This window comes from Euprymna scolopes, chromosome 15 (genome assembly GCF_053919585.1).
Source record: "Euprymna scolopes isolate OS-2025 chromosome 15, ASM5391958v1, whole genome shotgun sequence".
NCBI lineage: Eukaryota > Metazoa > Mollusca > Cephalopoda > Sepiida > Sepiolidae > Euprymna > Euprymna scolopes.
Genome location: NC_136496.1, coordinates 96035178 through 96057495, shown reverse-complemented (window position 1 = coordinate 96057495; position 22318 = coordinate 96035178). Strand labels below are relative to the sequence as shown.

The following is a 22318-nucleotide window of genomic DNA, read 5'->3' as shown; positions in this document are numbered from 1 at the left end:
ATGAAGAAGCTTGTATGTAAGTCATTGAAGATTGCATTTCACTTTTTTAAACAACGTGTGTGTGTGTGTGTGTGTGTGTGTTTCCATTATGTAAAATTGAAAATAGCCTCCAGTGTGAGAAAATGTGCAGAGCAACAGAGAAAACCTACTTTATGAGATGTAGATAGAGCAAAGGATCTAATATATGATGATGTTAAATGTGCATGGGCGATAGAAGGGAAGAGGATTCAGAAAGGTAAAGCAAGGATTGTTAAAAAGAGATGTTACACACACTGTTTTATTTATTTATTTATTTATTTATTAATCTTCTATTTTATTATCTATGTCCCCGAGCAATGGGGTGGGGGTAAATATGCTGGTCTATTTAAAACCACAAATTATGGCAAGTCAGTTCGTATACTTTTAATGAAGAAAGGATTCCTTTTATGACTGTATACCTCCTTAGAAAAAAACATTAATACAGAAAAAATCTTAGTACTAAGAAAAAAATATGAATAGAAAATGAAATTTAATTAATAATGTCAGTTCAATGAGTTGAGCATGAATATTTATATTGTCCTAAATATATCCTATGATCAATAGTGTACTGCCCATGAACCAACAGATCAGACAAGGATGGGTGCTTGCTTGTTTCTTCATCATACTGAAGGTATTGTAAAAAAAGAAAAAAGAAGAAAAAAAAACGAAAGCAATGTTATGACCAACGAAACAACTCTGTTACTGTAAGCTGAATAATTTTCCTTTAAAATCAAAATTAATCAGAATATTTTAGAAGGATTCTAAAAGTTTAGAGAAACAAAGGGGAATATAGTTTTGAGGTTTCATCCATCGCTTGGTCTGTCAGGCTTCAACTTGAAATAGCATTTTTGAAGTTAATCATGCAGGTTGAATGGTTCCATCTTAAGGATTAGTCTGCTCTTGTTTTGTTTCAGTATTGAGCAAAGTCTAGAGTTTTTTTTTTGGTATTATTATACAAACACCGTGACAGCGTTAGGGTTAGGGTTAGGGGGTTAGGGTTAGGGTTAATTCGCTGTCACGGTGTTTGTATAATATTACCTTTTTTTTTGTTTGTTTATTTTCTATTTTTATTTAATCTGTTTCTTTTTTATTTCTTTTTCATTCTTTTTTCTCTCTTTTTTTTCGGTGTTTCCTTTTTCTTTTCTTTTTTCCTTTCCTTTTCTGTTTCCCCTTTTTCTTTTCCCTTTTTCTTTTTCCCTTTTTCTTTTTTATTTCTCTTTTTCCTTTTCTTTTTTAACTTTTTTCTCTTGTTTTTTTTAAAAAGTTTTTTTCACCCCCCCCCCCAAACAAGGCTTATACTGCCATTAAAGCATAAGAAGATACTGTGACATGTGAGAGATTTATAGGAGGACAATTTGGGTGGGAATCTATGCATCAAGGTATTTGTTCATATTACATTTAAATTTTTGCATTTTTGTACAGTCAGAAATTCCAATGAGAAGTGATCTGAGGAAAGAAGCTACCAGACTAGAAAATCTTCCGACATCTAGGGACCTCTACAATGAAGAGGCAGAATTTTCCTGCTAGATGGTTCGGGGGTGTTTTTGTTTAGAGGGTGTAAGTGTAACAAGTTCATCAGCTCATATTCTTTGGAAGTATTTTATGGATGCAACACTGCGATAAATATCGTTCGATAATTGGAATACTGATTTCATGAAAAGAACTATTTTTTTCCCCTCTTTATTTTATTTGACTACTCAACTAAATTACGAGGGGCATTCCAAAATTAATACCTCCTATTTTTTATTCCACCTGAACGGATCAGAGGAGATTGCACATTGCATTATTATGATGACTGAACTTATGCATTCATGACTTGAAAGTTTCATCTCTCTGTTGCAGATATTGACAGTGTGAGACTAAGAAAGCAACCTTTGTCATGGACGTGTGATAGAAACAAATGCATTGAATTCCTGGCAAAAGTACATTGAGAATGGTGGTGACTATGTAGAAAAATAAATTTTGGAACACAAAAGGTTGCTTGTTTTATTGTTTTAATGGTACCACTTCCATGTTCATAGCTCTTCAACATTTTCAGTAAAAAAATATAGGAGGCTTTATTTTTGGAACAAATCTTGAATTACAATAGCTAACTAATATGTATCCTTTGGATGCAAATATTTACTATTTTGTGAATTTGTATATTTGAGCAGCATGTCTTGCTTGATGCATGTTTCATTAAGCAATAGTGACAGTTCTTTTCCGATCTACTCTTTTGAGTTGTGTGAACAGGAACTCTCCATATTTGCAAACTTTGAAGACTCAAAATTACAATTGGTGAATTTATTAAGGAAGTCAGTTAAAATCGTTTCAGAAGCATTTAAGTATACCCTCTCCTCCTTCGTATTGAGCTTGGTTAATAGTGGGTTTGTTTGCACAAATGATGCAGGTATTTTATGCTTTTGTAAAAAATTTCTTAAAGGTATATCCCAAGCTGTAGCATATATGTATGAAAAAAATTATTTAGAAATACTTGCATTTAAAAATGATGTAAATTACATAACTTTCTTGGGTGTACTTTTGTTGACTCTTGGCCTTTAGACTCGGATCAAAGTGTAGTCTGTTTTTCTGTCCCTTAGTCAGCGAGAGAGAAATTGTTTGAAAAATTATTAGAGACTAAGGCAATTTAAATTTTTTGTCCCAAGTCAGGGAGCTTCCCCCTCTCAAAAAAATATAAAAAAAAAAAAACAATAAAATAGACTTATGTCTTATTCTGCATTCATGGAGAGACAAGTACATATAGACTTTCTTTGCTGTAAATGACTAAATAGAAATGCCATATACTCTAGTAAATAACACTTGTTTATCTTCCCTTCAGGCTAGGACTTGGAGTTTATATAATAAAGCATCCATTTATACTATATATAAGATGTGCATTGATTATAAACACTATTTACTAATCAACTTTTGATTGAATGATGAAACTGATTGTATCGTTCCATTCTAGATTTTCTCACTACACTAAAAACTGAGACATCACTGTTTCCAATATACATATGACAGTAAGTGTAATATTTGAAAAAAAAACTCGAATTTTTTAATAACTAATTATAAATATTTTACAAAAATGCAGATATTGCTGAAATATTATCTTTCTCGTCTTAAAAAGAAAAAAGGAACATGTGCGCTAATGGGTTAAAAAAAAGAATCACTTTCCACAATATAAAAATCAATGTAGGTCCCTAAATACATCAAGAGAAGTCGTCAGAAATCCTGAATTAAAACACTAACATCCCAAAACAGAAAATTTTCACTAAGCTAAAAATCCTGAAACAAAAAGATAACAGCATTAAAAATTAACAGATATTTACTTACACCTATGATACTGGACACAGTGCTTTTGGAGAGATATCAGTACTAAAATAAATAATATACCTCATAGTAAAATAAATATGCAAACAAATATCTAAGTGGTTGTAGTTAGAAAACTAAATTGTTATGGTATGGTCCATATTTAGATAGACAATAGACTAGTCTGATAATTATATAATACTTTAGCTGTAGTCCACCCAAGGAGTCGTATAACAGAAGCTCCACTGGCGATATTGTATTGCTGTAATATAACCTTATTCTTCTTTTCGATATATGTTTGTTTTATTTAGTTATGTCCTTTCAAGGACATAACATTTATATTGCATATGTTACTAAGGTTGCTGAAAAAAAAATGGTTGTATCATTCTTCTGCACTAGAAAATACCTGGCTCCTGATGCAATCCTCTACTCATATGAAATTCAGAGACATTCTAAAATAGAGGACTGCTGCCACATCTGAGGAGGTGCCTCTCGGAGCACTCTTTCTTGACATGACAAAATTGACTTTGCAATCTAGTGAGAGAATGATCTATTGTTCTCTACAGCTCCTTTCTCATAGAAGAGATGTTGTTAGTCTTTCTCTTCTCCATCGTTATTTCCACTGGAGGTACTCGGCTGAGCTTCAAACTCTGGTTCCAACCTGTAACACTTTCACAGCAAGAACTATTTCTTTTCCACATCTACAAAGAACTTTTTTCCTCTATGTGCCTAACATAAAACAGAATTTTATGAACAGTTCTTTTCCAAGAATTTCTCTTCCCTGCAGTCTACAACATGGTCGTCTTCAAGTCCAATGGTAATGATTACTTGTTGTACATCGTCCTCATAAATAGTCAAATTTTGTTTATTCCTTTCACTTAATATTGTTTATCATTCGACTGATAATTTATCTCATTAACCTTTATCTTTGAATGCTTTTTACCCTTGATAAGTGGTGACTCATTAGTGAAAAATGAATTTAAAAAAAAAACAATGTATCAAAGATTCATCTGTGAAATCATCAGCACCAGGCTGGAAAAAAAAGGTTGTGGTGTCCAAATCAAAACCTGGCTGAGAACAGTACAGCAGTATTCTGAACTATTGTGGGCCCTTACCTTTACGAGGTCTGTTGCTGGAACCAATGGCTTGCACTAATAATGGAAGCAGCCTTAGACGCTGTGCCTGGTTAGTCAGTATTTGGATTGTGGTGAACTTGTTGGAAAGAGCCGGTTTAGCCGACCCAGAGTGAATGCCACAATCATGACCATATCAATGATTATTTACTGAATTAATTTATATTTTAACTAATTTATGTCATTCATAATCACAGATTTGTTCTCAAGGTAGATTACAGCTATGAAGAAGATAATATGACAACAGAAATCACACATAGAAATAGAGTTGAAGCCACTGGGGATGTACATTATGAAATATATTTTATTGAAGGGGTCACCACTTATCACAGTCTAAAAGCCCATCGAGGATAAAGGTTAATGAGTGTCAGTTGGTGAGGCAACATTGATTTTTAGTAATTTTTGGCATTTGTTTATTTATTATTATTGAACAGCTTAAAAGGAATTTGTTCACGTTAGACTTGAAAACGGCCATGTTATTGTCAGCTAGGAAGTAGCCTTGCAATATTGTGTTCCACAGACGGGCAGTTTTAGGAAAGTAACTTTGCTCATGGAATTTACATTTAGTTGTAGACACAAATAGATAATAAGGGAAATTGTTAGTTAGATGAGCGTCTGTTGTGAATGTTCTAGAGTGAGGGGAGGGATCATAGATTGAAGCTCAGTTGAGCTCCTGTCATGAAAATAATAAAGCAGAGATGGGCTTGCAATGTTTCTTCTGTGAGAAAAAGAAAATGGAGTGGAGAAGAGAGCTTCACTCATTAGATTTCTAGATTTCAAAGCTGGTTTTGAACCCTGTCAAGGCCGGAAGGGTACTCTTAGCAGCTCTTTCAACAATAGTAAGAAATTGAATTTTTAAAATGCTTTAAAACTTTAAAACTTTGACAACTGCCTTTGCCTTCATGCTAGAATGAAACTAGTATTTGTTCTGTCCTCAATTGGAAAAGGAGAAATCCTAATTCACTGGGAGAATTTTTATTGTCCTTCTATAAAGGAGGTATTGGACCTAGTAATTCACTCTTGTTCGTTTGTTCACACTTTTCTCAATAACCATGCTTTGGATTTTTAAAAAATTTTGCACAAACATTAGTCATGGTGAAAGTAAGTTTTTGCCTGAACGGATTTTTTGGGATAACTCTGGTTGCCCTCCTATGGCGCGTTATAAGAGTAAAATTGCCCCAAAATTGTTTGTACATAATTTTCTCAATAACCATGCCTTGAATTTTTTAAAAATATTGCACAAATATTAGTCATGGTGAAAATAAATTTTTGCCAGAACGGATTTTTTGGGATAACTCTTGTTGCCCTTCTAGGGGGCATGTAGGAGTAAAATTGCCCGCAAATCATTCACTTGTGGAGGGGGACGCCGCATGCTTGATTTTGTCCCAATCCAGAGTGTCTCTTTTTGGAGATCTGAATAATCTCCACATAAAAATAAAAGATATTTTGTCTAACTTTGCCCTCGTGGAGAGGTAAGTAAATAGGGACTATTTTTTCTTTCTTTCTGTTAACATCTGAAAGAAAAGCACGAACTCTAATATTCCTTATATTTATATCTTATTAAAATCTAGTTACTTGCAGGATACAACAAAGGAATGATGAACAAGAGTGAAGGTTTTTAGCACCAGCATTAGTTTAAAAACGCTAAAATGAGGTCATACAAAACAAGTCAGTTTGAAAAGAAAAAAGTTTTCTATTTCATTAAAGTTCTTACTGCAGGATAAAAGACATTCTTTATTTTTATTTAGAAACGGTAAACCGTTCTTTGACATGAAGTTTGGTTTTCAGATTAAGTTGGAAACTCTAGTCGCTTTTGTCTAAGTAGGGCCAAGAGTTGTGAATCTCATAAAAAACAAAAGGTTTTCTCTTGGGAATTTAGTTTTTGTTGTTTTGCTTTTTAAACTAAGTTAAGTGCACACTCTTATGTTCGTACTGCAATACCTTTTTTTGTTGTTGTTGCTAGTATTGATTTATGACCATAAAGTTACTTTTTTTGTTTTTGTTTAAGATGTATATATAAGAATAAATAATTTACATTTAGACCGGAATCTTCATTCTTATCATAGCATTTTGGTCACCTTTTTCCTCTCTGCCTTCTTATTTTTCACTAATTTAGCCATAAACAAGTTAAAGTACTATAATTTCAAGCTTTATTTCAACTAAATTTTTTGGACGGTTTACAGTTTATTTAACCAACGGCATAATTATGTTGACATATTGATTCTTATTAGATTACCAAAGTTAAGCAACATTGAAACTGGTCAGTACTTAAATGGGTGACAATTGGAGAATACCAGGTAGTTTGTATGGGGGAAAGTTCTCTGTATAGCTGTCAGTTGTCCTGGATTTCTTCTTGCCACACTGGCAATTCAGTAGAGGTGTGGTATGGATTGTGCAACCTTTGCCTCTCATCCATCCATATAATAGAGGATGCACCATTTCAGATGTGATTCCAAACCAACTTTATGGGTTTGTTAGAATCATTCCACAGAATATTTTGCATGTCTGTAACAAGAACATGAAACTGGTCATGCCAAGTTAAAATTTTTATCTGATCTATTGTGTTCAATTATGTAATTGGAAGAGGTATAAACCCACAGAATGGGCAAAATAGTGACGAATTGTGTTCAGTTAATTGTTTACAATAGGTATTGTTTCATCATTAAATGACTAAAAAGGCTGATATGCCACAGAAGAGATAAACTCAACCTAAAATCCTACTTTGGTTGTGTGGTGAGCTGAATGATATCAAGACAAAAATAAAACAACCAAGATTGTTTTCAAGGTAGATTATAGCAATGAAAAAGATAATATGACAACAGAAATCACACATAGAAATAGAGTTGAAACCACTGGGGATGTACATTATGAAATATATTTTATTGAAGGGGTCACCACTTATCACAGTCTGAAAGCCCATCAAGGATAAAGGTTAATGGGTGTCAGTTGGCCGGTGAGACAACACTGATTTACGGTAATGGTGAAACTTGGGTAGTATCTGTTTATTATTATTGAACAGCTTAACAGGAATTTGTTTAGGTTAGACTTAAAAATGACTATGTGGATACCTGTTTGAATATTGTTACAAGTCACCATCAACCCATATATACCTACGCTTTTCCTATTAAAAAACAGATTCCAACCATCTTCTAGTTGTTAATTGTATTCGTCAGGTTTCCAACTGTATTTTTGTCAAGATTTAGTTTTATTTTAGAAAAAGAAAAAGTATTTCTCATAACAGTAAAATATAATAATTCAACCCACCATAAAACCCTGCTGTGATCATGTGATGAGCTTAAGAATATCAAAGCAAAAACTATAACAATCTAAATAAGGATGTCAATTGCTTTGAAGTATTTTGGACTCCTTATTACAGGATCCAGCGATGTCTCAGTATTATGGATCTACCCTGGAATAGGTATAACATTATTAATAGTAAAGGGTAATGCTCTACTTAATCTCTCTTTCACATATATATAAGTGACCTTGTATGCGTGTGGAACCGTCTCTACTAAACAATGTATCAGTTTTTGTCAACAGACTTGAACTTCAATATATGAGGTATTTGGATCCGTGAATTTGTGAATTTGGTTTTTAGCAAAAAAAAATAAAAAATTAAATTAGCTAAGGGGTTAACATTGGAACTTGGCAGGCATAAGTTGACTTAATTTGTATCCTCCACACATGCAAAAATATACATTTATGTTTAATTATGTTAATTTTTAAAGTTTTGATATCCCTGTGTCTTTAGGTCATATGGAAGCGAATACCACCACTAGAGAGGTAAATGTTTTGGTTTCTATTCTAGCTGATGGCACCCAAGTCATAATTTTTTGAATTTTTCAAACCACTACTATATATTAGGTACAATATAATCAATAGAGAATTAGCTCTATAAAAATAAATACAAAATATGCATAAAATAAAATATCATATTTAGGTGTAGTTTATGACTGGGCAATGTGGGACGATATCCTAGTAAAACTCTATAAAAAGATGGAAGAGATGGAATAAACTTATACAGAAATAAAATTCTCATTTGTATAGACTTTTATTTCAATGAATATTAGATAAATAAAAAATATAGTAATGTGTAAGGTAGATAACTCCTATTATAATGTTTAAGTTAAATTATGAGTTATCTTCCTTACATTATGCTTCAAAATGAAGATATCATTTATGAATGATATCATGCGACCTGTATATATATATATGTATATATCTCAAAGTTTTCAGATATTAACTATTTCTATCCCAGGCAATTTCAGATGAAAATATTAAAATTTTAAGAGGTTTTTAGTATTAATACATGTGAGATTGTATCAGTGCTATTATTCTGTAATGATAGCAAAATTTGATGCTGATTAAAGAAAGGTATTGTCTTTCTGAATTTTTTTAGATGAGGATTGATCATTTTTATTATTATTGAACTACTGTTCTCATCTTGAGTATTATTCAACAACGTTTTGGCCGATGTAACATTTGGCCTTATTCTTTCAAATTTGGGAATCTGCATGGAATTTCAAACAGAATTCTTTGGTTAATCTACAGGAGTAGCATGCTCTCATTCTGTCAGCAATAATTGCGTAGAATTCTTAAGTAATTCGCAATTATATTCTTTGTGTCATCCACACTGAAGATTGAACCTTCAACCTCCAGATGAGTGTCACTTATAACTAAGTGATCTAGTTCTCATGGCATAACAGATAAAGTACTAGGTAAAATTCAGTTGTAAGATGGCTTCCCCGTGAAAAATATTCTGAATAGAAATAATTGCATTTGCAAAGGAATTAAATCGAATCATAGTATTTTCTTAATAACATAGATCAACGTTAAAGGGAAAGAAATGGTTATTTATAATGAAATATTGATATATTCGTTTTGAAACTATGCCTAAAATAAAATCTGGCTGACTTAATTTTATATATTAGATTACCCATTATTTAACTAAGGATAAATTTTCTCTGTTCTTAAAATCAATTGTGGAGGCTTCTCTTCTTTATTGAGACTATGTTAACTACTTAAAATATACCTAAGCTAAAAAGAGAAAGTACTGTTATCCAATCCTCAATATCATCTGCACTGAATCACACATCCTGCATTATTTATAAAAGGCCAAATAATAAAACAACAAAACAGTTTCAAATGAGGTTAAAATTTTAACAGGAAATTCTTGGGATATTTGGACAAAATAGTAGGTATATTATTTTTTTATTTTCTTAAGACTTAATTGAAAATTTTTTTTTTATTTATTAAAAAAAAATTTTTTTTTTATTAAGTAGCAGCAATATTACTAGGGATAACCGTAGTAGCTGAGAGGAGAATGTTAAAGACATTTTTAAGGGAGAAGTGTTAGGTTAGGCATGAAAACAAATCGTAATTTAAGATATGAGGTTAGAAAGAACGACAACGTGCGCATCTGTATTTTTTTTCAATAAACAAAAATTTATTTATTTAAAGTTTCAAATTTTTGGCTTATAAAGCCTTCATCAGGAATTTTATTTTTAAACAATACAATATATATATTTTTTTTCTTTTTTCTTTTTTTTTCTTACGTGCCATGGTGTCGATTTGAAACTTTAAATAAATAAATTTTTGTTTATTTAAAAAAATACAGATACGCACGTGGTCGTTCTTTCTAACCTCATATTTTGAATACCGTTTACTCCGTGCTTCTAAAAAGTGGATTCCTACTAAACTACCCATTTGCGCATGGACAGCGTTTACCACTGGACTCACAATACACAATATCTACCTTTGACCAACAAACTCTGCCAAACGACACCATGGCACGCATGAAAAAAAAAAAAAAAAGAAAAAAAGATATATTGTATTCTTTAAAAAGAAAATTCCTGATGAAGGCTTTATAAGCCGAAAATTTGAAACTTTAAATAAATAAATTTTTGTTTATTTAAAAAAAAATACAGATATGCACGTGGTCGTTCTTTCTAACCTCATATTTTGAATTCCGTTTACTCAGTGCTTCTAAAAAGAGGATTACTACTAAATCGTAATTTGTATTATTTGGACTACTGTTCTCATCCTGATTGTTATTTTGACAACGTTTTGGCAGATGTAACCTCTAACCTTCTTTAGATGTCTGTTTGTTGAACTCTAGAATCTTTTTGTGAAACTCTGGAATCTGCATGGGATCTCGTTATCTAATGGATAAAGTGTTGGGTAAAATTCAGTTCTAAGCAACACTCTTCTGGAAGTTGAAGGTTCAGTCTTCAGTGCAGGCGATACTAAGAATACAATAGCGAATTACATAGCACTTCTACTCGGTCATGGCTGACGAAATGAGAGCATGCTACTTCTGTGGATTAAACAAAGGGTTCTGTTAGAAATCCTGTGCAGATTATCCAATTTAACAGATTCCACAGTTCAACTCTTGAAGAAGATTACATTGGCAGAAACTAATTTTTTTTGAATTTTTGAGATGAGGATTGATTATTTGGATTCTTCAGACTATTATTCTTATCTTGAGTAACTAACTGGTTAAGCCTGATGGCACTAGCTTAAGATGAGAATAGTATGAAGAATCCAAATAACATGAATCGACAGAAACGTAGTGAAAATAACACTCGAGAGATGAGAACAGTAGTTATGAATAATGCAAATAATCAATCCTCATCTCAAAAATTCAGACACATAAAGAAGAGATGACCTTTGAAAGCACTTTAGCATCTTCATCTGCATATGCGGAAAGAATAGAGGTGGAAGGTTTTTTTTTTGGATTTTTAAAGAAAACAAAAGAAAAGCAAAAGCTTCTGACAAAAACAGTAGTGGCCGACACATGATTCAGACAGATTTTCACTTGCTTCTTTACTTAATGAACAAAACGTGTTTCCATTAGTTTTCTTTCTCCATCACAGACATATTGTTCAGATATTTAGATTTTTAAAATATATGAAAAACTAGCTGGACGCCCAACGTTGCCCGGTCATACTATACGCTTAAACATGATATTTTAATCTATGCAGATTGCATATGTATAATTATAGAATCAATTCTCCATTGAATATCATATAGTACGAGGAATAATTTTCCCAGTGAACTAATTTGCAAAAAAAAAAAAATAATAATAATGTTGTTCATCAAATTTCATCTGTGTTTGTTTACAATATCATGTTAGCCGATATTTGGGCTTGACGATCTTAAAAATAGTCTTTCTTCTTTTATAGATAGAAAAGAAGAATTTTTATAGGGGAATATTTTATGTCACACTGGCTAAGGTTACGCCGGTGTAATGTAAAATATTCCCCTGTAGAAATTCTTTATTTATCTATAAGAGAAGAAAGACTATTTTTAAGATCAGAGTTTTTCGATTTTCGATACTTATCGGATGAATTTCTGTACAAAACATATCTAAGAACACTGACAGAAATATGAATTATCTTTGTGTGAAATTTGCAAAAAATAGGCTCAGCCGTTTCGGAACCTATGAGGAAGGAACACGCACACAAACACACATGCACAGTGGCTTTTATATAATAGAGATATATCTGTAATTACTTGTGGATGAAATTTTTAAAAAAAATGCATCTATTATTATGAATGTAATTTGTAGAAGAGATTTAGGAGGCTATCACAATGCGAGGAATGAGATATAGTCGGTGTTGATGAGGAAAGATGAAAACAACTGACAATTTACAGATAAATAAGTATATACATGTATGTCTATATACACATATATTTATTCAATTGTATGAAGTACAAATGTCTTACTTGCATAGTCTGTAACAATATCCATTATATATTTCGGGGAAAATGTAATTTTTTTTTTTTATATAAAAGTGAAGTAGTATTTTTAAATATTTTAAAGAGGAACCCCAGGATCAAGCCCATAGTTTAACATAAACAGGAAAAATAATTCAAACGTTCAAAATGAATAAAAACTAGTCATAAAAAAAATGCACATTGGAAAGTAAGAAATGGAGGAGGGCATGTACAACCCTACACTAACACTTTGTGGTTTTAATGACATTTAAACAAATGTTCCTATTTACTTGCCTCCCCACGAGGGCAAAGTTACCCACAATTTGGGGAAAATCCAACTCTCCCAAAAGGCAATCTGGGTTGGAACAAAATAAAAATTGCTGAAGTCTGGAAGGACCTCTCCATTGACTGAGGGCAGAATAGACAAAGTATAGCATCAAAACAGATACTACACTATGTTCCTAGCCAAAAGGCTCTTTGTTTATATTTGTTTTCTATTTAAGCAATTAATATGTAAGTTTATGATTCTACAGATTTTATAAAATTTCGCTTAACTTAAAAAAAAATATGGAAAATTAACCTTTTTATAAACATGTAGTTATATAAGCTCTATTTCCCCACAGTTTTTACCATTTTCGGATGTGTTTGATTGTTTGGAAGAAAGTCTGTGGAGTCGGAGTTGGAGATTTTTGAAGGAGTCAAACTCATAAGAAGGCTCCTAAACCGGAGTCGATGGTTTTAAATTCGAAAGAATCAACAGTCTAAATATTGGAAGATTTAAAAAATGAGGAGTCACAATTTTAGGAAGTCTAATTCAGAGTCGAATCTTATAACTAAGTATTTTACGCTTCAATCATTTCCAGATAAAGGTTTTATATTATAGACACATCCATGGGAGTCCCTGTTGTTCTGTTATCCTGCAAATTACGTTATATAAGTACAGAAAAATAAAAAAACGTCAAGAAGAATAACTTTTTTTAAAAATTTAAGATTATTATCTAGATGTTTGAAGAAATCTTTTTTACATGGAAGTCACCACTTATCAAGGCCCAGAGGCCACTCTGAGATAAGGGTTATTGCGTGTACAGTAATCAATGGGACAATATCATAGTAATCGTTAGTAATGGAGATCTGATAGTGTCTTACTTAAGCGGGCAGTTCATCAGGAAATTGATTATGTTGGACTTGAAGACATCCAAGTTGTAGTCAGGCGAGAAACAGGCAAACGGAAGAGAGTTCCACAGGCGTGCACTTCTAAGAAAGTGGTTTCAGCTAGACGGGTGTTTTTTGTGAAAGATTGGCGAGGGGGGGCAGAGATTGGAGCTCAGACGAGCACTTCACATGGAAATAACGATTAAACAACGACAGGCTCGCAATGTCCCTTCTGTGGGAGAGAGGTTGCAGGGAAGAGAAAAGAGCATCCCCCACTAGGCTATGAAGTCTATTTTGTACTCTGTCAAGGCATGATAGGCTGTTTTTAGCAGCTCCTGCCCAGATATGACAGCAGTACTCCATCCTTTGATGTACTTATCTTTTATATATATATAGAATTGCATCAGCAGTGAAATATCTACTGGAGCGGTAGAAGGATCCCACCATTTTTCCAGCGACCTTGGTAACAGATTTGATGTACATGTTCCATTTCAGATCAGGAGTAAAGATCAATCCCAGAAGCTTGTCAAAAAATGGAGCCTCCTCAAGACGAGAGCCATCCATTTCAATTGATGCCAGATGGGGATCAGAGCGTTGATGATGTAAAGATAGAAGCTTGGTTTTAGATGCATTAAAAGTAACAAGCCACCTCTTCCCCCATTGTATTTTGTATTGTATATTTTTATACTGTGTTTTGTATTGTATTTTGTAAAAGAGATATAAAAGTGCACTCATATCTGATGTAGAGTAATTTTGTTATGTAATGCATCAAGGGGAGTGTCCGGGATCCAGCCCCAAGGGGGAAAGTGTTCAGGAACCAGCCTTGAGGGGAAATGTTCAGAAGCAACAAGCCTTGTGGAGCAGGTGCAAACAAAAATACGAGATTGCCCTTTAGACAGGGTGAACATAAAGTCATGGAGTGCAAAAGGCAAATGGATTTAAAATGACAGCATAGGAGCACATGTCTAAAGAAAAAAGAAGCGAACAAACCTAAGATCCATCTTTTTTTTTTTTTTTTTTTTTTTTTTTTTTTTCTTGAAGTAAACAAACATCGTTTTCACTTTCTCGGTTTCCCCTCAGCTTCATATTTTAGTGGGAATCAATAATAATGAGTTAGTGATTTATTTTATTTTTTCACCCTTCACATAGAGAGCAGATATTGAACTATTTCATCACACGAAGTTAAAATAGAATTTACAGGTTTATACTAGCGATTTAAAAGCTGTTATATATACATTAACATATCTCTTTTAAGAGAGAGAGATTTCAGAACCACTGAACAGAAAATGCTTTGTAATTTTTTATCTCCAGTTTAATTTACCTTCAATGATTTCTGCTGAGTTCAATGTCCTTGAATGTTTGTGTTTGCCGAGTCACTTGTATGTGTCTCTTGCAAGTGAACACTATTTTATACTCACATTTATTTTTAATCATATCTATCTGGTTTTAATTTTGATTTATTTTAAAATTTATGGAAACTAATCCATTCATAATATAAAAGGCGTTGTGTGGGTGTGCATGTGTGTTTTAAGTCACAATTTTTGTAAACAAATATCTTAACTTCTTAGAAATACAAAAATATTGTATTAATGCTAAATAATAAATTCCCAACAAATAAAGCGAATGCCATGACCGGAAACCAAAACTTTGAGATCTTCAGTCTGATGTTTTATGAACTAATCTATTTAGATTTTCTGATAAGTAGATCTTAAGATTACCTTAACAAAATAGTTATAGCTTTAACTTGACGACATAGATTTGATTTACTAACTTACCTGTGACTCCGTATTTCCTGAGAAAGTAGATTAACTTGAAATTTCATGCTGAATCGTTCAAGGTTCATGTAATTCTGCTTGCGTGTACTGATCTATGTTGGTAACTTAAACAGAATAAAATTCACTTTGGATATTTTTCTAATTAAATAAAAACGTTGCCTGGTATCCACAATGTCCAAATAAAAATTATTGGAAAATTGCAGTTGGAAATTGAAGTTTACAAAGTGTGCTGAAATAACATTATTTAGAAACGTGTCTATTTCCACCTAACAATTCAATAAAGAAAAGACTCTTTAAAAATAGGATTTTAAAGTTAAATTCAATCAAAACAATAGTAGGATTTGTAAACTGCAAAAGTACTAAAATATGGCTCACAGATAAATGGAGGGGTTGTGTTTTTTACTTCAAATTATAGATGTTTCTGGACCTAGAACAGAGATTCAAAGGCCCAAATATGACAACAGTGTTATTGAAGTTGATTTGCTGTTTCAATAAGGTTAAATTTTTTTCTCAAATTGAAACAATAACAAGGGAAAAATAGACAAAAGTATTAAGCCCATGTTCCATATTAAATTGAATAGCCATTAAATAAGAGGCATGTCTACCAATCTGTTATCTGATCAATACTCTATGGCTGTGAGACATGGCCAATGTGAATGGTTGATCCACAGAAGTTGTAAATTTTTAATAATGATTACCCCCAACACATTTTATATTGTTGGTAGGTTGATCATGTCTTGACTGCTGTTTGCCAAGATCTCTATATTAAGTCTCTGCCAGCTGTTTTGTTGCAACAATGTCTTTGATGGTTTGAGCATGCAGCTCTTTGCCCAGTAGAAGAATTAATTTGTGATGTAATCCTGCCTCCCCCTCTACCTGGGTGCTGCAAGTGTATTGATAGACAGCTTAGGAACTGAACAATGATCATCAAAGAGGTTCTCAGGTCTACAGTTTATCATCCTTTGGTTAGCCATCTCATGTAACCTTACTCAGGACTTCTGTAGCTTGGAGTGTAGTGCAGACCAGGGAAGGTGCTGGTTTAATCTTACAAGGGTGAACACCATTAAAAAAAATTATGAAAGAAGAAAATTATAATTCTACAAAATAGACATAATTAAAATTGTAATTATAGTAATTTTCATATGGTGTGCATCTAAAACAAATTTACCTAGAATTATAGTAACATAAATTACATTCATTTATATTAAGTAAGAATATTTCAGGAATTGGATTGATGTAAGACAATCAAAACCCTGCAAAAATTGGTTCTATTGGGAGCATTTTGTATTTAATGAGAGAAGTTGTATATGCTGAAAGGTAATATAATGAAATAAGAAAATTAAACACTAACGGTCTGGGCATGAAAAAGTATGCAATGAAGAAAAATTCTCAGTGTTTGATGGGAGAGTGGAAGTAGATTTTTTAGAGTGAGTGATAAGCCTGCTTTCTCTTAGATTGATTTGAGTCTGGATGGTTGGAGCTAATGTAGGAAATTATGAAATCGAATGAAAGTTGGCTGTTAATTTCTGGAAACATGCATCAGTTATTGGCAGGAGTCGTGATCATATTGGAATTATATGTAGCACCTCTGTTTATAGCCCTATGATGTCTGACAAGAGGAGAAAAACTAACTTTACTTTATCATATGTATATAATTTAATAATTATTATTAGGTATTAAAATTATCCCCCTTTTAACCTTTTAAATTAATCACAGTAAAATAGTATCTATCTCCTCACTATTTGCACATTAAAATATCTAAGGTTAACTTTACATTAGGATTGAAAATTAGTAACAAAATACAGTACTGTATATAATACGCATGTATATGATGAAATAGCATTATAAATAATACCGTGGGGCAAATACCGTAATCAGGGGCCAAAAAAACATCATATTTCACATCATAACCTGAAAAAAAAAAAAAAAAACGTATCCTATGGCCACCGTATCATGGGGTTCTACTTTATAAGGAAATTTTGCCAGAGTTTCTCATATCCATCGAGCTATGTTTATTGCAACATTGAAAGATCTAAATTCAGCATGTAACACACCAGTTATTATGTGACTAATCCATAAATTCTAAGATATGTGTTGGTTGGAGTGTGTGATTGGCCTAATGGATGTTTCTGCTGACTATGAGATTGTCTTTGCTGAGTTCAAAGCCTTTTTGATATATTCTTGCAATATATGCACTAATACTATTGGGAAAGGTAAGGTGCCTCCCTTCTCACTCTGTTATGCATAAAATAACTCCAGTTGCATATTTTTGCTAGTAGTAATGTAACTATTGAGCTTGCTAATGAACAAAGGAGGAGGTAATGCCTGAGATGATGGTTTTATGATAACAAAACAGATACTAAAGTACTACCCTCCTTCTCAAAGAAGGAGGTAACTCCTGGGATTACGGTCTCATGACAAAAGAGCAGATATCTTCCTTATCAAGGAGAAAGAGTAATACCTGGGAAGATGGTCTCATAACCGAATTGAATTGAGTCTTGTAGGATAGTACATTAGTCTAAAATAGTATAGTAAACTGAATTTGAATCGAGCATTGCTAGGAAGCATAATAGTGCATTAATAGAAATAATAATATAGTTTTGGCTCCAGGTAGATATCAAATCTTTGTTAGTAATAGATACAATGAATTGTTTATAATAGATATTGTTTCAGCATTAAATAACCCACATAGTTTATCTAACATGCATATGTGTTTTACATTACTCCTACAAATATGGACAATTTTATTTTTATTATCTTACTGAGATTTCTTTCCCAATGTTCTCCCGTCTGTTTTTTTGAGATTTGATTTTAGATGAGTCGAAATGGCAGTTAATGGTGATCTTTTCGAGTTCTCTTAATCCATGCGATGTCAGATAACCCTGCCGATTTTACAACTTATGTGAAAGGGAGATTAGCGTATGAAAAGTCGGTCCTAGCTGCCATTTCTGAAATAAAGGAAATCATTTAATTCCGAGTTGAGCGCTCATTGATTGGATATCTTGCCATGAATAAGGAGGGGGAATTTAATCTCCTAGGCTTTTATTCACCAATCGGATTAGGTGGACAAGTGTGACCCTAAGAGTGTCTGATTAGATGGACAATAGACATGGGTTCTGGTCAATAGGATAGTGACAAGAAATAAATTATTGATTATGTGGAGGGATTTAGAATGATGACAATTATGTTTTTCAGGATAAGTAGTCTATTGCTTTGAAACATTACTTTCTATCTATATGTGAAATGTTAATATACAAAATGAGGAAAGTTATATAATCTTACTGGAAAAACTACAAGATTTTATTTAAGATAGATTTTTTTCCCCCAAGTATAATCAGGATTAACTTTCATATCTTAAAAAGAAATGTATCAAGTGAAACCTGGCCAGTGCAGGTTAATGTTACCAAATCCAGTTTATTTAGCAAAGTGCAACGAGCCATGTAAATAGACAAGTAGAAGGTATTTACATCCACCTATGATCTATGTGTTTGTCTAAGGCCGTTTCAAACCTGGATATTGTAGTCATCATCATGACCTCTGGCAGGTTGGTTGTTCCATGAAGCAGAAACACACAGAGAATGTTACTTTTTTCTGTTGATGTGAAAGTGATAGTGGTACATCTTTTTGGGGTACCATGGAGAGAAATGATAATGATAATGATACAATGGATATCTGAAACGAGTCTTAAAGACAAGCTTAGATCTGATAACCTCAAAGGAATATTAAATCTAGATGCAATAGAGAGATTTTTGCAGAACAGATTTTGTTGGTATAATCACATTGAAAGAATAGATGAGAGTTCTTAACTTATAGATGTCGAACAGTTGAGGTAGCAGGATCGGTTTACAAGAGGAGGCCAAGGAAAATAGAGAAGTGATAAGGATTCATTTGAGAGAAAGAGTGATAAAGGCCTGACTAGAGATGGATTAGTTTGGAAGTCAATTTCTAAAAGACATCAGACACATGTGAGCATGTAAAACTTAGATTAAACCAAACATGACGATGATTATAATGACGATAATGATGATTGGTATTATTTGGATACTTTTGACTACTCTTCCTAACCTCCAACTTTCTTCAGGTGTCTGTTATCGAACTAGGGAATCTTTCTGTCAAACATGGGAATCTACACAGAATTTTGAATGGAAGCCTTCATTTAATTTATGAGGGTAGCATGCTCTTATGCAAGGACCTGTGTCAACAGATAAAATACTAGATGAAATTCAATTATTAGTTACACTTTTCTGGGGCTTGATAGTTCAATCTTCAATGCAAGCAATGCTCAGAATACAATTGTAAATTACTTTAAACTTCTACCTTCATGGCTGATAGAATGAGAGCATGCTACCCCCATGGATTAAATAAAGGGTTCCATTTGAAATTCTGTACATTTTATCATCTTTCGTCCATGTATCAATTTTCTGATTTCTTATCCAGATTGTCTTCAAATGTACCTTTTGTTAGATTTTCTGATGATGGATCATTGTTGTTCCAAGATGACTGTCTGGATTATCTTTGTGTACCTTCAACTCAAGGATAGTGTCTAGTAGACATTAAAGTTTTCTCCAGTAGGCATTCAGGTTCTCTCCGCCTTATCCAGATCGTCTTCAGATAAGCTTTTTGTTAGATTTTCTGATGAAGCACGTAACTTTGTTTACCTTCAACTCCTCTAGAAACATATGATTTTTTTTTTTTGTTTTGTTCTGTAACTTTTATTAAATTATATTATAACATATATTTCACTTATACATTTTAAATAATATTGTTGCATATTATGCTCAGTGATTTGGTGTTTCAACTATTTTCTTACCGTTTGTTAGTCTCAACTAGTGGAATAGCAGATTAGCACATTTACTATTAGTGAACACAATTTCTGCCTTCTTCATTAACTGACTCTCGCATTTGCCTTTACAACACAGGATGAAAATCATGCCTTTTCTTTCTCTCTCTCTCTCTCTTTTTTTTTTTTTTTACAGCACAAACGATTTTGTAATTCTTTTGAAGATTAGAAAAATAAAATTTTCTGTTTACGGAGATTGAAAGCAATGCTTCTTCATTCAAACAAATAAACTAATTGATTTTTGTTAAAGCCATAGATTTTTACTTGCATATAGTCAGATTTTTACCTAGATAGTTTGACCTTTCTTGGGTTTGTCCTAATATGTAATACTTTTCCTATATATTTTTTGGGTTAAATGTTCTGTTTATTTTAGTTTTGTTTATTCATCATGTGTTAGTGTTATTTGCTTATATGAGTTTTATTTATTTCTTTATTTTTTTAAAAGGTTTTTGGGATGCTCTTAAAATTATTTTTATAAGTATAGTTTTTATATTTCATAGATCGGTCAACTTTCTGGCAAATTACATCAGCATCATTATCGTCATTGTCATTTGTGTTTGTTAAGATTTATTTTTTTACTTTTGAAATATTAATAATACTTTATTTAATTTGGCATGCATGCAGTACGATGAGGTATGGAAGTGAAATCTGGCCAGTGAGGGTTGAGGACATTCATTGCATGGAGAGAAATATGAGAATGATACGATGGCTGTGTAATATGAGTTTAAAGATAGATTTGGATCTGATAATCTCGAAAGAATATTAAATAAAGACAGTATAGGTGTGCAGCACAGAAGACTTCTATAGTATGACCACTTTGAAAAAAATGATTGAGAGTTCTTGAGTCAGTAGATGTAGTACAGTTGAGGTAGCAGTCAGTTGGTAAGAAAAGATTAAAGAAAATATGGCAGTAAGTGATAAGGATGGACTTAAAAGGGATAAATAAAGACCTAGGCGGAGCTTGGTTACTTTTAAAGTCAATTTCTAAAAGTCACTAAACACATGCAAACATGTAAAACGAAAGTTATAATGAATATGATAATAAAATATTGATTCACATCAAAGTATTTGTTTGTTTTTTACTCTTTACTTTATCGTAATTTTCATGGAAGGTGCTCAGTGAGCTCTAACTTATAGTTCCTCCCCATAAGACATTCACGGCAAGGACTCGTCCTTCTACGAAAATGGAAAAGAACTTTCTCTTCTCCCATGTATCTAACCTTAATAGGAATATCCATGGATAGAGCTTTTTATTTTGTGAAGGCTTCCCATCTGAAACAAATTACCATGGTAACTGCTGATTACATGACGTTCCTGGCTGATTTTGCTTAGTTTTTGCTGGATATTTATTTCATATGTCAGTAACCATGTTCACTTTTTGGACAGATTAGCATCATTTGTTGCTGGACAGATAAAGTAGAGAAAGTAGTAATGTCTGTAGGAATTAAAAGTATATCTATACCTTAAAAATTACCTTTATTGAAAGTAGTATATAGTTGTCCGTTAAGTATTTGGAATTTCTATATTTTTGTTTTGTTTTTCAATAGAAATTTTCGATTATATTTTCCTATTTTTTTTCTCTGTTTTTTAGAGTTTGGATTACGATCGCAGTGGACTTACAAAGATGAAAAAATCCATCAAGGCATTGTACAATTCAGGTGTCAGTAAGTATCCTTATAAACCTTATGTATAGTTGCATACATATGTGTACATTTGTTTGTGTGCATACATATGTTTAAGTGTTATATGCATTTTTGTTTTTTAGATTTAAATTATTTGCAAGTTGCAAATAAAGAGTATACATAATAGTATCCAACCCATTTACAACTGTTATCAGACAGCGTATATTTTAACTTGTATAAAAAAACAACATAAAAATTGTTTAAACAGTGTGTGTGTGCATATATCTATCTTTCTCTCTCTCTCTCTCTCTCTCTCTCTATATATATATATATATATATATACTAGCAAAAGTACCCGTCGTTGACTGGGTTCAAAAACAGCCTGCAGAAAATGGACTCGGATTTATGAAAGTATGATAGGTTATGAAAAGGAAGGGTTGTAAAGAGATAGCTTCGAATTTGGGGGTATCAAAACCAAAGCAAAATATGATGAAAGTAAAAATAAAATAGATAAACACCATAATTTATTAAACCATACCTGTTCACACTGAAACACTTATCACAATATTCTGTGGATCTATATTAAAAAACATTGTTAAACTTTGTGACATATTTCCATTCTATGGAGGTAAGGCACGAACGAACACCCCATAATTTTATTATACCATATTTCTTCAAACTAAAACGTAATTATCAAAGTATACTTACGCAGATAGATATGAAAAGTCTTTATTAAAGTTTGTGCCTATTTCCATTCTATGGAGGCCA

At 32.4% G+C, this 22318-nt stretch overlaps 1 protein-coding gene across 32 annotated transcripts in view; it reads left to right on the top strand.

The window, feature by feature from the left end:
* LOC145294002 (arf-GAP with SH3 domain, ANK repeat and PH domain-containing protein 2-like) overlaps positions 1–22318 on the top strand; it is a 547728-nt gene that overhangs the window by 167009 nt on the left and 358401 nt on the right. For all 32 annotated transcript variants that reach the window (XM_080140958.1, XM_080140949.1, XM_080140946.1 and 29 more), the window contains exon 2: positions 21520–21592. In XM_080140958.1, the coding sequence (XP_079997084.1) occupies positions 21520–21592 (73 nt within the window). The remainder of the gene's footprint in view (positions 1–21519; positions 21593–22318) is intronic.